Here is a 14,007-nt window from a genome sequence, read left to right on the forward strand (position 1 = left end):
CTGAGTAAACTAAGTATTTTTGAGCTTAAGCTAAGATTTAAACCCAGAATTAAAGATGGCACGAAATTTTTCGCCTACGCCCTTAAAAATTATTTACTAGATAGGTACATTAAACATTAAAAGAAATTAGTGAAATAACTAGGAAATAACTCAAGTTTATCATGCAATATTGATTTCTGTAAATTTATCATTTGATTCAATTATTATTACTAATTTTTATACTTTAAAAATTGAAATTTCTCTCCTTGTTTTCAATTAGTGGTATTTATAGTTTTTTAAATAAAATGTAACACCTTTATAATATCTGCAATATTAAATACTTCATAATTAAAAATGCTAAATAGATTTTTTTCAATTTTTTATTGAAAATACAATATTTACATATTTACAATTAATTTAGTGGATCAAATTGCTTGAGTAGGCATACTGAGCTGGGGCAGCGTGGTAGGCCAAAGATGGCGCAGAGTAGGAAAGAGCTGGAGCAGCGTATGATACAGCTGGAGCGGCGTAAGATACAGCTGGAGCAGAGTATGCTGAGTAGGAAAGAGCTGGAGCAGCGTACGAGTATTTCGCTACAGCTGGAGCAGTGTAGGCTACAGCGGGGGCAGCGTATTTAGCTAATGGTGCAGAGTAGGCGAGGGCAGGAGCAGCATGAGCCTGGTAAGCAAAAGCTGGGGCTGCGAGTTTAGCTACAGGTGCGGCGTAAGCTACTGCTGGAGCTGCGAGTTTGGCTACTGCTGGGGCGGCTACTACGGCTTTGGCTACCAATGGTTCTTTGCGGACAACAGCGTTGAAACCGTTGACGTCATCGGCGGAGTAGTCTACGGTACGGCGGGTGCCATCGGGATCGGTCAAAGAGTAAGAACCTAGTAACATAAAAAAAATTAGAATATTATTAAAATAATTCAGTAAATTTACTATTTACAATGAAAATAATCCACAATATTGCTTTAAAAAAAATTATTTTGATGTTTTGATTTCCATATCGGAAATTGTTCTCAAATTCCGAAATGAAAATCGTCATATAGTTTCACAACTCTTGCCCAAAAATACGGAGAAAACAAGATATTTTTCTCACATTTATAGACTATGAGAAAGCTTTTAACAAAGTTAAACATAACATTCTCATGAAATGTCTAAAGCAAAAAGGACTCGACAAAAATGATATTAACATAGTGAGAAATCTCGATTGAAATGAACACAATGTGGTAACATTAGATGGAAATAGCACGGATAAAAAAGTTGAGGAGTAAGACAAGGTTGTATATTTTCACCACAACTATTTAATATATACTTCGAAGAGATATTTACACAAGTACTACAAAACTGTAGGGAAGGGATCAAGATAAATTGTAAAAATATAAATAATATTCGTTATGACTTACCGCTGGAGGTAACATAGAATTGGAAATGCTACTAAACACAATCTGTGATACTGAGGAACAGTTTGATTTAACAATAAATATTATTATTATTAAAGTTATAACAAAGATCCTGATCAAAGATATGAACAAGTGGACAAAATGAACTAAGACTTGGGGGTCTAGATTACTGAAGATCTAAATCGAAAATCAAAAATTTTATCAAGAATGGAGCAAACAAGAGTAGCCCTTTTGATGATGAGAAAAGTTTTGATTAATTAAAGACTCAATCTGCAAATCTAATATCGGATGCTAAAATTTTATCCACTCTATTCGTCTTTACGGTACCGAAGCTTGGACTGTTAGTGTTGACTTAATGAGATGCTGGAAGCTTTTAACATGTGACTTTTTTGGAGAATTTTAAAAATGCCATGGACGGATTACTTTACGAACGAAATGTTGTTGAACATAATGGAAGGAAATTTTGACCACCATTAAAAGTAGAATGACAGCATATTTGGAACAGATGTTTAGAAATGATAAGTACGAGTTGTTGCAGCTGATTATAAAAAGTAAAATCGAAAGAAAAAGGCGTACTGGTAGACGAAAAATATCCTGGCGGAAAAACATTCTCGACTGGATCGGGTTAAACACACAAACGCTTTTAAGAAAAGCAGAAGGTGACAAGGAATTTGCAATGGTTATAGCCAACATTCATTGGTGGAGTCGGCAACAGAAGAAGAAAATCGTCAAGATAAAATTATTTTAAAATAAAATTTGTGAATATTCTTAATAATATAATTGAATTAAATTACGATACTACAATAAAATGGCTTCAGAACAAAATTTACCAAACTATCTTAAAAATATTTTTATCCTCTCTCACCTTGTACAACATTTCCGCTTCTGGTTTCAACTTGGCTTTTGCTGTCTCCGGTCAGGCTGTCTTGTACATCATAACCGAAAGAGTATTGTGGGTTGTGGTCGAAGTCTTCAGCGATTACTGCCTTGGCTAATGGTGCAGCTACTTTAGCTACATGGGCTACAGGAGCAGCGTAAGCTAAGGGTGCACCAAGGGGTGCGGAGTAAGCCAATGGAGAGCTGAGGACTCCAGCTCTGGCAACTGCTACGCAGGCGGCGAAGATAACTAACTGTAAAACAACGTTTAGTTATAGTTTAAAATATGTATTAGCAGTATGTTTTATTAAACTTAAAAAGTTCTAAACAGTTTAAAACCTGTAATCAGTGTGTTTTGTCAGTTTTAACTAACGGAACGAAAACGTTGACCATGACAATGAGAACAGTGCAAAAAGCCGTGTGGCTCAAAAACCAATGGAGCTTGCTATGTCGGGCGTTTCACTGCGAGACAAAATACCAAACCACCAGCTACTACGAAGATCAGGAGTGCATGATCATCTAGAGCGAATAGCAACCTGAAGTGTAACTAGGCAGATTACTTGGCTAGAATCACAGATAACAAATGGCCTACCGAAGCAGAGGTTTTCCATCAACACGCTATCGTAGGAATTGGATGCAAAACGCACAAGATCAAAACAAATGAAAAATCATGTGAGAGATATATGTTCAGTAGAGGTCAAGTGAAGATTAAATGATGAAGATGATGAGTATGGTTTAACTTGATATAGCTTTAATATAATGGAAAACCTACACGTAAATAATAAGACGATAGAACGAGTTTAGAATTATAACTATTTAGGGACAAACATTAGTGAAACAAACGATTATACCAAAGAAATCCGAATTAGAATAGAAAAGACTAGAAGCGCATTCACTAATATGAAACAAATTTCATGTAGTAGAGACCTCAGCATAAATCTTAGAAAGCGAGTACTAAAATGTTATGTATTTTCTGTTCTTTTGTATAGTGTGGAGACATGGACTCTCAATAAACTATGTCTCAATAGATTGGAAGCATTTGAGATGTGGACGTAACGAGGAATGCTGAGAATCTCCTGGACAGACAGAATAACCAATGAGGAAGTACTAAGGAGAATACAGAACAGCAGTGAGATACTGGATTCCATCAAAATAAGAAAACTTCAATACTTGGATCATATAACACGTGGTGACAGATATAAACTCCTAAAATTAATTATGCAGGGAAAGATTCAAGGAAGGCGCAGCATAGATAGGAGAAAAATGTCCTAGCTGAGAAATCTCAGAGAATGGTTTGGATGCAGTTCAACTGAACTCTTTCGGGCTGTAGGGTCAAAAGTGAGAATAGCAATGATGATTACCAACCTTCGTCGCGGAGATGGCACGTACAGAAAAAGAAGATTAGAATTAATCATATAATTAAATAATCAGAGATATAATAGCCGACAAAATAAATTTTAAAAGCTTGTAAATATAGAAAAATATATTATAAATTAATATAAAAAATAATCATCCAAAAAGTGAAACCATTTTTTTTCAGTAACCATTAATGTGCTAATTTCAAGCAGGAAATACCATCTGATCCTTGATCTTATTCAAATATCTTCCTCTGCATTACAGAAATTTGTTTATTTAAATAAGCAATTAATAAATACCAGAGCAAATATCTCAAAAAATTTTACTAACATTGACATTGCTTCGATTTTATTAATGAGAGTACTAAAAGAATATTTATGTATGCTAATATTATTGAATTTAAAGGTCACATGGATCTTTTAGTGGTGTTCCGAAGATTTATGTGAATGTTAAACGTAAGTGGTAGAAATGTAGAATCGTAAATTCTTTATCGGAGATTGGTTTTGGATAATAAAATAAAACTTGCTAAGTGAGAAATACTTGGGGATATTGCATATAAAAAATCAATTAAATTCAACAAAATTTGTCTCATAGTTCTTTAATTTTCCTTTCAGATTAAGAATGTTGATATGTTAAGAGTGTTGTTGAATTAATTTTGCTTGTATGTTAAGAAAGAATTTTCGAGAGGCTTATGATATAATATGTAAACTTACAGAGATCATTTCACTTTTAAACACGGCATATAAAATCTTCTCAAACATCATTCTTAGTAGACTAACCCCTTATGCTGAAAATGTCCTAGGAGAATATCAAGCCGGTTTTAGGGCAAACAGATCCACAATAGATCAACTATTCACGCTGAGACAGCTTCTAGAAAAGGGATGGGAGTATAACAGACCCATACACAATCTCTTCATAGACTTTCGACAGGCATACGACAGCGTAGAAAGAAGCCAAGTATGGAATTCCATGGCGAAGTTCTCAATACCAAAGAAACTCATTCGGAAGACTAAAGTCTGTATGGAGGGTGGAATATCAAAAGTACGTGTAAATAATAAACTGTCTGACAGCTTCGAACTCAACAGTGGACTCAAACAGGGTGATGCGTTATCATCTCCACTACTTTTTAACCTTGTATTAGAGAAAGCCATGAGGTCGGCCGAAATAAAAACAGAACTGCTATCAGTTCAAGGTCCCAAGTTATTACTAGTAGGTATACGCAGATGACATTGATCTCGTTGGAGACTCCATCCTATCCACAAAAGCCATTTTCAACAAGGTGGAAGGAGCAACAAGCGAAGTAGGGCTGAGGATTAATGAAGAGAAGACGAAATATATGTGTATAAATAGAACGACACGAAGAGACAGGATAGGACAAAATGTGACGGTAAACACCTTCAATTTCGAAAGAGTACAACGTTTTAAGTATCTGGGGGCCGTAATCACAGCTGACAACGATGTTACTGAAGAAATAAAAGACAGAATGCAATCAGCAAATCTCTGTCTATTACTGGAGAAGCTTATAAAATCAAAAAATCTTACAAGAAGTTCCAAGACCAAAATCTATAAATCCATCGTCAGACCTGTACTAACATATGGTTGCGAAACGTGGACCATGACCAAATCAAACGAAGAAAAGCTCAGACGTTTTGAACGAAAAATAGTTAGAAAAATTTTCGGACCTCACCACGACATTAACATAAACCAGTATAGGATCAGAACCAACGTCGAATTAAAAGCACTCTACAATGACACAATGCACACGACAGGCCACGTGCACAGACTTCATAACGAGAGACTTGTAAGACTGGTATGGGAGGAGATTCCTACAGGCAAAAGACCACTCGGATGCCCCAGAATGCGATGGAGAGATAACATCCAAGCAGATATCCGAAAAATGAACATTCCGTTTGACCCTAGGTTGATGGAAGACCGAACAAATTGGAAGAAAGTTGTAGAGTCAGTCAAGACCCACCCAGGGTTGAACCGCTACGTGATGATGATGATGATGATTATGAGATCAAATGAGAAACGAAGATCTAAGAAGAAGAATCAAAGTTAAAAATGTTATCCAAGCTATCGCAAACTCTAAATAGAAGTGGGAAGTACACGTGGCATGTGGCAAGATAAAGCGAAGAGTTGAAGGAAAATAATATAGGTAGTGGCGACCAAGAGTTCATACATAAACGAACCATAGGATAACCTCAAAATAGATGGATCAATGGTATCGGCCATTTCACGAACATACGCCTGTTTTGGATTATTTCGACAACGATTATTTTGCTGTGCAACATCAGAAGTACGAAAGTAAATGGCGCTAATAATTAATCCAATAAACAACAATGTAATTTGCAATTTACTTTCGTTCTTCTTATTTTGTACAGTAAAATATTCGTTGTCGAAGTAATCCAAAACAGGCAAATGTTCGTGGAATAGGATATATTCAAGAAAAGAGAGAAAGAAATTGGCACCATGTAGCTCAAGACAGGCGAATATATGGAAAACACAAGGGGAGGTCATACTGTCAAGGACTGGACCAGAATAGGCTACTGAAGAAGATTAAGAGTGTTAAAAGTTTAGGTTATGATTAAAAGGTATAAGTCTTATCGACATCATTCATGTTCACTAAATAGTTCTATTGTTTGTCTACAAAAAGTCAGTAGCATTATGAAATCTAGGTATATACTCAGTTTTAAGGCTCTTGCACTTTTCTTTCAGGAAAACGTGTAAGAATATAATGAAGGACTATTAACTAAAAATTTAGTAGAGTTCTTCTTACGTCAGAAGCAATATACAAGACCAAGACTAATCGACTTTTTTATATGAACAGAGAAAAAGTGTAGAAATGCCAGAACAGGGAGAAGGGCCACTAAGCCAATATGTACGTACCAAATTTCAGGACTCTATAGCGGAGATGAAAACTCTTCAAAAAATCGATGGTAAGACACCATACGACGGAGATGCAAGGTGCATAACATTAATAACTGGGTGAGAAACAGAAGAGTAGAATGGAATGACCACATAAGCCGAATGACAACAAAGAGAGAAATAAGGGAGGGGAGAGACCGTTTCCCAATGGGAAAATGATCAATGGAAATACCACGAAAACGATGAAACGACAATGTCTACACAAAAAGAAGAAGACAAGTGCCTTAAGTTTAATTAAAGGGTTTTGGTTTGTAGGAGTGGATTTTGAGGCATATTGAAAAAACAGATAGGGTCATGTCTATACAAAAAGAAGAAGAATACATAGCTAAAAGAACGGGGACTATGGAACCATTGGTAGTAGGACAGTTACAAAGCCGAACACCAAGAGGAAGATCCCGAACATGATGGGCAGACCAAATGGAGCCTTTGGTGAGAAAATCTCTAATGAATAGAGCCAATGAGTCCAGCCAGTTACCAATATAGAGAATGTCATCACAAAGAATCAAGGAGTGATGAGTAGGAGAATTTTGGAACATCTGAAATGATACAGCAAACAGTTGGATAACAATAAAGAAGACGACAGAACATTTAGTTTAGACTTAAGACAAAAATTAAATTGTAAAATTACAGTAGACTGTATTTACAAAAACTTAGGAATGGATATAGAAATTGGCATTGTCAACAAATAAAAGTGTCAAAAAGACACTATTCCTAGTAATTACCTGGGCCTCGATATTTGACCCTTCGCTTCGTTATCGAACGTATTCGCTTCGTATCTGTTTAGTATACGTAGCGAATACTTTCGATAACGAAGCGAAGGGTCAAAAATCGAGGCCCTGGGGTATAAAGGAACATGAACGTAAATTAATTTTCTAGATAAAAGTAGGCGAATATAGTATAAAAAAATATAAGCAGTGGTATAAAAACAACAAAAAAAAGTTACAGTTTTATCCATTTGAAACATTCATTTTAATTTCAAATATTTATAAAATAGAATGGCATAAATTTAATGATGTCTTCGAAATCAATAAGTCTACCATTTTTGCAACAAGTGAATGTAAAGTTAATAATAGTAAGATGAAAAAGAAACTTTTTATTTAGAGAAAAACGCTGCGTTTTTAAAGTTAAAAGAAAAAAATATTGTAAGAAAGTGAAAAAACCATACGCTCAATAAAAATTAGGGAGAAAATCAGACAAAAAATATAATTAATAACAGAACATAACAAATAAAAGGGTTACAATAATTGTAACAACCAATAAAACGGGCTATATATTTCGTAAATGATATGGAAAAATTATTGTTTACAACGACTAAACGTAGTGACTGAAAAAACTAAACTCTCATTGTCGTGAAATACTCTTTGGATAATGGCAAGAGATTCTAGAAGTCATGGATATAATTATATACCAGAAAATGCACCAACAACTCAGATAAGCGAAACATTCGAACAAATGTTCAAACTAAGATAGAACTTGCTAGACATGTGACAATAACGAATGAATTAAATGACTTAAAAAAGAAACTGACAAAAAGAGAAATAACTGAAAAAAAAAGTAAAAGAAGACTTAGGAGCTAGCCATTAAATAACCTCTGTTGGTCGGATTATCTCAGAAAAAAGTTATAACAAATATTGATAGAACACATTACGACCATTAAGAATAAGGAAGAAAAACAAATAAATTGAATAAATCATAAAAAAGGGAGAAAATTACATTTGGACTTATAATAAGTGTAGAGAAATACGATATCTTGGCTCATATTCTAAGGCAAAATAGAGGGGAGATGGAGTTTGGCTGAACAGTAAATTAACTGAGCATCTTAAGCGCATGGTATAGTTAGTTATAGTTCAAGCTATTCTAGAATAGCTGCTTCGAATGCTATAATGGTCAGCAGGATTACACATCTCGCCTAAGGTAGACGGCACGTGAATAAAATGAAGAGTATATAAAGAAACTGTCATAAGGATAAAATTTAACAGTGCTTATTCATGTTTTTCATTTCATTTCATATATGAAAGAGATTTAAGACTAATAACACACTTCTATTACAATCAGCGAGCAATGGTAAGAATTGAAAAAGAAAAATCTGAAGAAATGGAAATAAAGAGAGGAGTCAGGCAAGGCTGCATACTATCACCTCTATTATTTAACGCTTATTCTGAAGAGGTAATGCGAGAAATTCTGGAAGATGAAACAGTCGGCATAAGAGCAAATGGAGTCTTAATTAACAACATCAGATATGCAGATGATACAGTAATAATAGCCGATAGTTTACAAGACCTGCAAAGACTCATGAGTAAAATAATAAGATGTAGTAGGGAGTACGGACTCTCTCTCAATATCAAAAAGACGAAGTTTATGAAAATTAGTAAAAACAACCATAATAATAACGAAATCTTGATAATAGAATGCCAGCAGATCGAAAGAGTAAAAAAGTACACTTACCTAGGAACACTTATAACAAAAAATAATGACTAAACTGCAGAAATCAAACTCAGAATCGAAAAAGCACGTTCTAACTTTACGAAAATGAAAAAGGTCCTATGTAGCAAAGATTTAACATTAGCTCTTAAAGTACGCCTAACAAAATGTTACGTATATAGTGTATTTTACTATGGAGTTGAATCATGGACGTTAAATGTAGAGACAATGAGATGACTTAACGCCTTTGAAATGCGGACCTATAGAAGGATTATGAGGATTTCCTGGGTAGATAGAGTTACGAACACCGAAGTACTGAGAAAAATAGGCAAAGAGAAGGAAGTTGAACTTACAATTCTGGACCTCGGAAGTAAACTAAAATATGTCATTTCGAGCAACTGTGTTTAGCGTGTGTTTGCATCAAAGTTTAGAGAACTTAGGATGTTAATAAAAATCGGATATATGCCATAATGGTTTGATAGAGAATACGTAATGATAATATGTGATAAATTTCTATAATCTAACTAATAAAACAAGTGGATTAAAAAACTTCTTAAAAAAACACCATGTCGATAGTGTAGTTTACTTCCGAGGTCCAGAATTAAAGAAAGAAAACTACAGTATCTCGGACATATGATGCGGGGCGAGAAGTATGGCATCCTGCGACTCATAATGCAAGGAAAGATAGATGGCAGAAAAAGCATCGGAAGAAGACGAATTTCATGGCTGAAGAACCTGAGAGAATGGTTTAGATGCAGATTAAAACAACTATTTAGAGCTACTGCCTCAAAAATTAAAATAGCTATGATAATTGCCAACCTCCGTAGCGGAGATGGCACCTAAAGAAGAAGAATTCATGTTTTAAAAAATAAAGTACATCTCAAAATAAAACAGAAAAAGGATATTAAGAATTATAATAACACAAAACAGTTCGTTACAATGTTACAAATAATTGTATTATGTTGAAATTAACGGAAGCATTTATGTAGCAGTTTTAAAAAAATGAAAAAAATGTGAACTTAATTTACAGAAAAACGGTTTAAAATTTGAAAGTACATAGAGAACTGAAGGAAAATATTTGGAAAAATTGAACCGAAACGAAGAAAATTTCTCAGATAGAGCTAAGATTTAGAGTTACATAGTAAATAGTGCCCGAGAATAATAATAAGTAATGTAAATAAAAAAAATATTTCTTATATAATATTTACCTTGAAAGCCATCTTGTACTGTACGCTTTGAGACGCAGAAGTATTGTGATGATTAGCAATCGCAGTCTCCTATTTATACGAGGGTGTCACTTCTTTTCCACACGCACTCTGCGATATTTTACCGGTTCCTCGAAAAAAAAAGTTGAAGTTGCATCGTCAATCCACATCTAGTGTTCCGCATCGGGTGTAGGTTGTCCCGCTGGTTTCTGAAAGGCCACGCCCGCCCTCCAGTCTATATGTCAAGTTTAGTAGGTCCATTGTTTTCTGCTCTCGATATTTTAATATTTTAATTTGGAATTTGATAGATATATGTCTATCAGCATGTCGACTCCTTGGTTATTGTGTACAAGAATGTTGATTGATTTTTGTAAATATGAATCGTATTATCAAAAAATATTTGCAGTTCCTTGGAAGATAAATAAATAACTACGGAAATTGGTTTCAATAATAATAGTATTCGTGCTTTTAAGCTTAGATGAATAGACCACGCATCTGTTTTAGAATAGAATAGAATAGAAATATGCTTTATTGTCATGAAAAATTTAACAATTTTATAGACAAAGCTTACAAGAATCATAAATAAGAACAATAACAAATAACAAACACAATTTACTAAAATGATATAAATCGTCTATATAAATAAAAATAATAAAGAGAAACAAAAAAAAACAGTAACAATCTATTGCAAAATTTAAAAAAAAAATTTGCAAATTGCATATTCTACCTTAAGAAATTTAATAAGTTAAGTTAAGCTGCTGCATATGACACTCAAATATAGATTAAGATTATACTTATAAATAAGAATACTGTACTTTCTTAGTTATTGGTTAAGAAATTCTGCTGTTGAATAATATGGTCTTTCAGATAAATAGGCTTTAGTCATTTTACGGAACTTGGGGAAAGATGTTGCAGATTTAAGTTGTAGAGGGAGATGGTTGTAAAGTTTTTTTGCAGAATATAATATAGATTTCTTTACTAACTCACTGGACGGGATCGGTAAATAGATGTCAAAGGTAGAATTTCTGGTGGAATAGTCATGTCTAGGTCTTGCTGGAAAGACATGTAGATGTTTACGAATTAAGCAAACAGTTTCTAAAATATATAAAGAAGGTAGTGTTAGAATCCTGTGATCTTTGAAGTAGCTTCTGCAATGTGTTGTTCTTCTGAGGCCAAACAGATATCTTATTGCTCTTTTTTGTAATTTAAAAATAACATCAGTTTGGGCAGCCGTACCAGAACCCCAAAAAGGGAGACCATATCGAAGATGTGACTCGAACAAAGAAAAATATGTTATTTTGGAAGAGGCTAAATCCATTTCCTTCGAAACAGATCTTATTGCAAAGCAAGCTGAGGATAGTTTCTTGCTTAACACATCAATATGAAGGGACCATTTCAGATTGCTATCTAAAAAAATACCAAGAAACTTTACAGAATCAACGATACTGATCTGGCTGTTATGAAGAGGTAAGGGTTGAAGAGCTCCTTTATAGGACAATGCTACTGTTTTATCTACGTTAAAAGAGAGTAAATTTGAATCGGACCAAGATTTTATTGTAAGTAGATCAGAAGTTATAGTAGCATGAAGAGTTGCGATATTTGAGTTGCTCCAAGTGATACTGGTATCATCAGCAAAAAGAAAAACTTTTCCATCGATTTTTAAGCTAGTAATGTCATTAATAAAGATAAGGAAAAGTAGAGGACCCAATACTGAACCTTGTGGTACCCCACATACAACATTTTTGAGACTAGAGTCTGTATCATTTGCTCTAACCAGTTGTTTCCTATTATCCAAGTAAGATTGAAACCAGTTCGAAGAAATACCTCGAATTCCGTAGAAATCTAGTTTTTTTATCAAAATATCGTGATTCACACAATCAAAAGCTTTGGCATAATCACAAAAAACAGTGGCAGTGTGCAGATTATTGTTTAATGCTTGATAAACCTCATGCAGTACAGAAAACATGGCATCTGTGGTACATTTATTATTTAAAAAGCCGAACTGATTTTGTGATAAAATATTGTTATCAACGAGAAAGGACATAAGTCGGGCTTTTATGAGTCTCTCAATAATTTTGGAGAGTACCGGTAGTAATGCAATAGGTCTATAATTGCAGGCATTTGATTTTTCACCACCCTTATGAAGAGGAATAATGATGGCCGTCTTTAGGCACTCTGGAAATTTACCTTTCTCAAAAGAATCATTAATTAGAGAGATAAGGACTGCCAACACACTGTCTGGGAGATTTGAGAAAATTTTTATGGATAGTCCATCGGTACTACAGGAAGATTTGCTTTTGATATTATTGATTGTCTGAATCAGTTCAGATTTATCAACCGGTCTTATAAAGAATGAATTCGAGACCTTTCCTGAATTAGGGAGATAGGAAATGGGATCTTGTTGTGACACAATAGTTGATGTTATATTTTTACTCACATTAACAAAGTATTCATTTAGATTTTCTGGGTCTGGAAGGGAAAATGTTTGAGCTGTGTGAGTTTTATTACGAAGATCGTTTATTATGGACCAAGTTTCTTTTGAGATGATGTGAGAGATGATTCTGATTTTTGCAGAAAAAGGTGTGTGATAACTTCAATAATACTAATTTACTTTCAGTTCCTCTCGAATAGGTCGGGAATATTAATAAAAAAATCAACATATTTAAGAATTTTATTTAAAATTCCTTTGTGATTAAGTATGATTAAAAACATGGCTATAAGGTGACCTGCCCATCGCAATGTCTGTATTGTTGCTTAATTTGCTATAGAGTAGAGGGTTCTTTGTAATATTGATACAACTCGTGGTTGAACCTTATCCTCCACATACCATTGTCGCAGATAGGTCCCAATATCTTTCTTCAATATCTTTATCATTGCTTGTTTCAAAAGGATTGATAAGCTTTATTGTCGTTTCAGTCATGTAGTCCAAGTAATGAAGCTTAAAATAGGACAAAACCTCGCAATTTTTACATAATGGATCGATTTACTTGAAAATTTGAGAATAAGTAGTGGATAGTCTAAGGTTCAAAATCAATATGATGCCGAAAGGCGCTTTTACCATGGGGGTGGTTGCCACCCCATCTCGGGGTGGAAATTTTTATTATATTTTGACCACAAGTGTTAGTAAAAACATTCATTATAAGCAAAAAACGTTCCATACATTTTTTTGATGAAATTAATAGTTTTCGATTTATTCGCTATCGAAAGGGTTAGTTTTATATCGAAAAAATCAATGTTTTTAATCAGTTTCCTGCTAATAATTCAAAAAGTTTTCGTTTTATCAAAACAACTTTACTTAACTACAATATACCATTTGAAAAATAAACAAAACCGTTTTTTTTTATTTTCTTTAAGACCAACAGTAATCGACCTATATATAATATATTATACATATAATTTATTATATGTTGGCTCTTCTTCGTTAAATGCTAGAATTGTAGTCTCAAAGTCAAAGGACGGGAAAACTATGCATTTTTCGAGGATAACTTGTTCAAACTAATTTCTTAGTATTTAAAAATATGTATCTCCGAAAATAAAAAAAATCTCTAGCTAAAAAAATTAAGTGAGTTTTAATGAAAAGAATGTCAGTCCCCCTTATTTTTTTCAGCAAAAAACTGCTCGTAAACAACCCCCTAATCACCATCCTAATTAAAAATTGTCATTAACCTGATATGGGTTTGTTGATTTATGTATTGTTAATAGGTTCTAGAAGTTTGATCGACTTAAAATGATTCGTTTTTAAAAAAATGGAGTTAAAAGCGAATAACGAGTTTTTGTAGTTTAGTAAAAAATGCCCTTCTCTTCAGAATAGAAAGATTAGTATCAGAGATATGAAAAAA

General features: G+C 33.8%; 2 protein-coding genes across 12 annotated transcripts in view; one reads left to right on the plus strand and one right to left on the minus strand.

The window, feature by feature from the left end:
* LOC114338023 (disks large 1 tumor suppressor protein) overlaps window positions 1–14,007 on the plus strand; it is a 1,799,868-nt gene that overhangs the window by 359,019 nt on the left and 1,426,842 nt on the right. The gene's annotated exons all lie outside the window — the stretch shown is intronic.
* Window positions 342–10,342, minus strand: LOC114341034 (larval cuticle protein A3A-like). Its single transcript, XM_028291824.2, has 3 exons — window positions 10,172–10,342; window positions 2,248–2,512; window positions 342–866 (listed from the first exon to the last, which is right to left on the minus strand). Exons 1-3 carry the CDS (start codon window positions 10,181–10,183, stop codon window positions 397–399), a joined length of 747 nt encoding a protein of 248 aa, XP_028147625.2. The 5' UTR covers window positions 10,184–10,342; the 3' UTR covers window positions 342–396.

This window comes from Diabrotica virgifera, chromosome 2 (assembly GCF_917563875.1).
Source record: "Diabrotica virgifera virgifera chromosome 2, PGI_DIABVI_V3a".
NCBI classification, from domain to species: domain Eukaryota; kingdom Metazoa; phylum Arthropoda; class Insecta; order Coleoptera; family Chrysomelidae; genus Diabrotica; species Diabrotica virgifera.

Bases quoted from the DNA above. Each gene is read 5' to 3' on its own strand.
- LOC114341034 (XM_028291824.2), bottom strand. The intron at 867-2,247 runs GTGAGAGAGGAT...TTATGTTACTAG, and splicing joins AAGCGGAAATGTTGTACAAG to GTTCTTACTCTTTGACCGAT.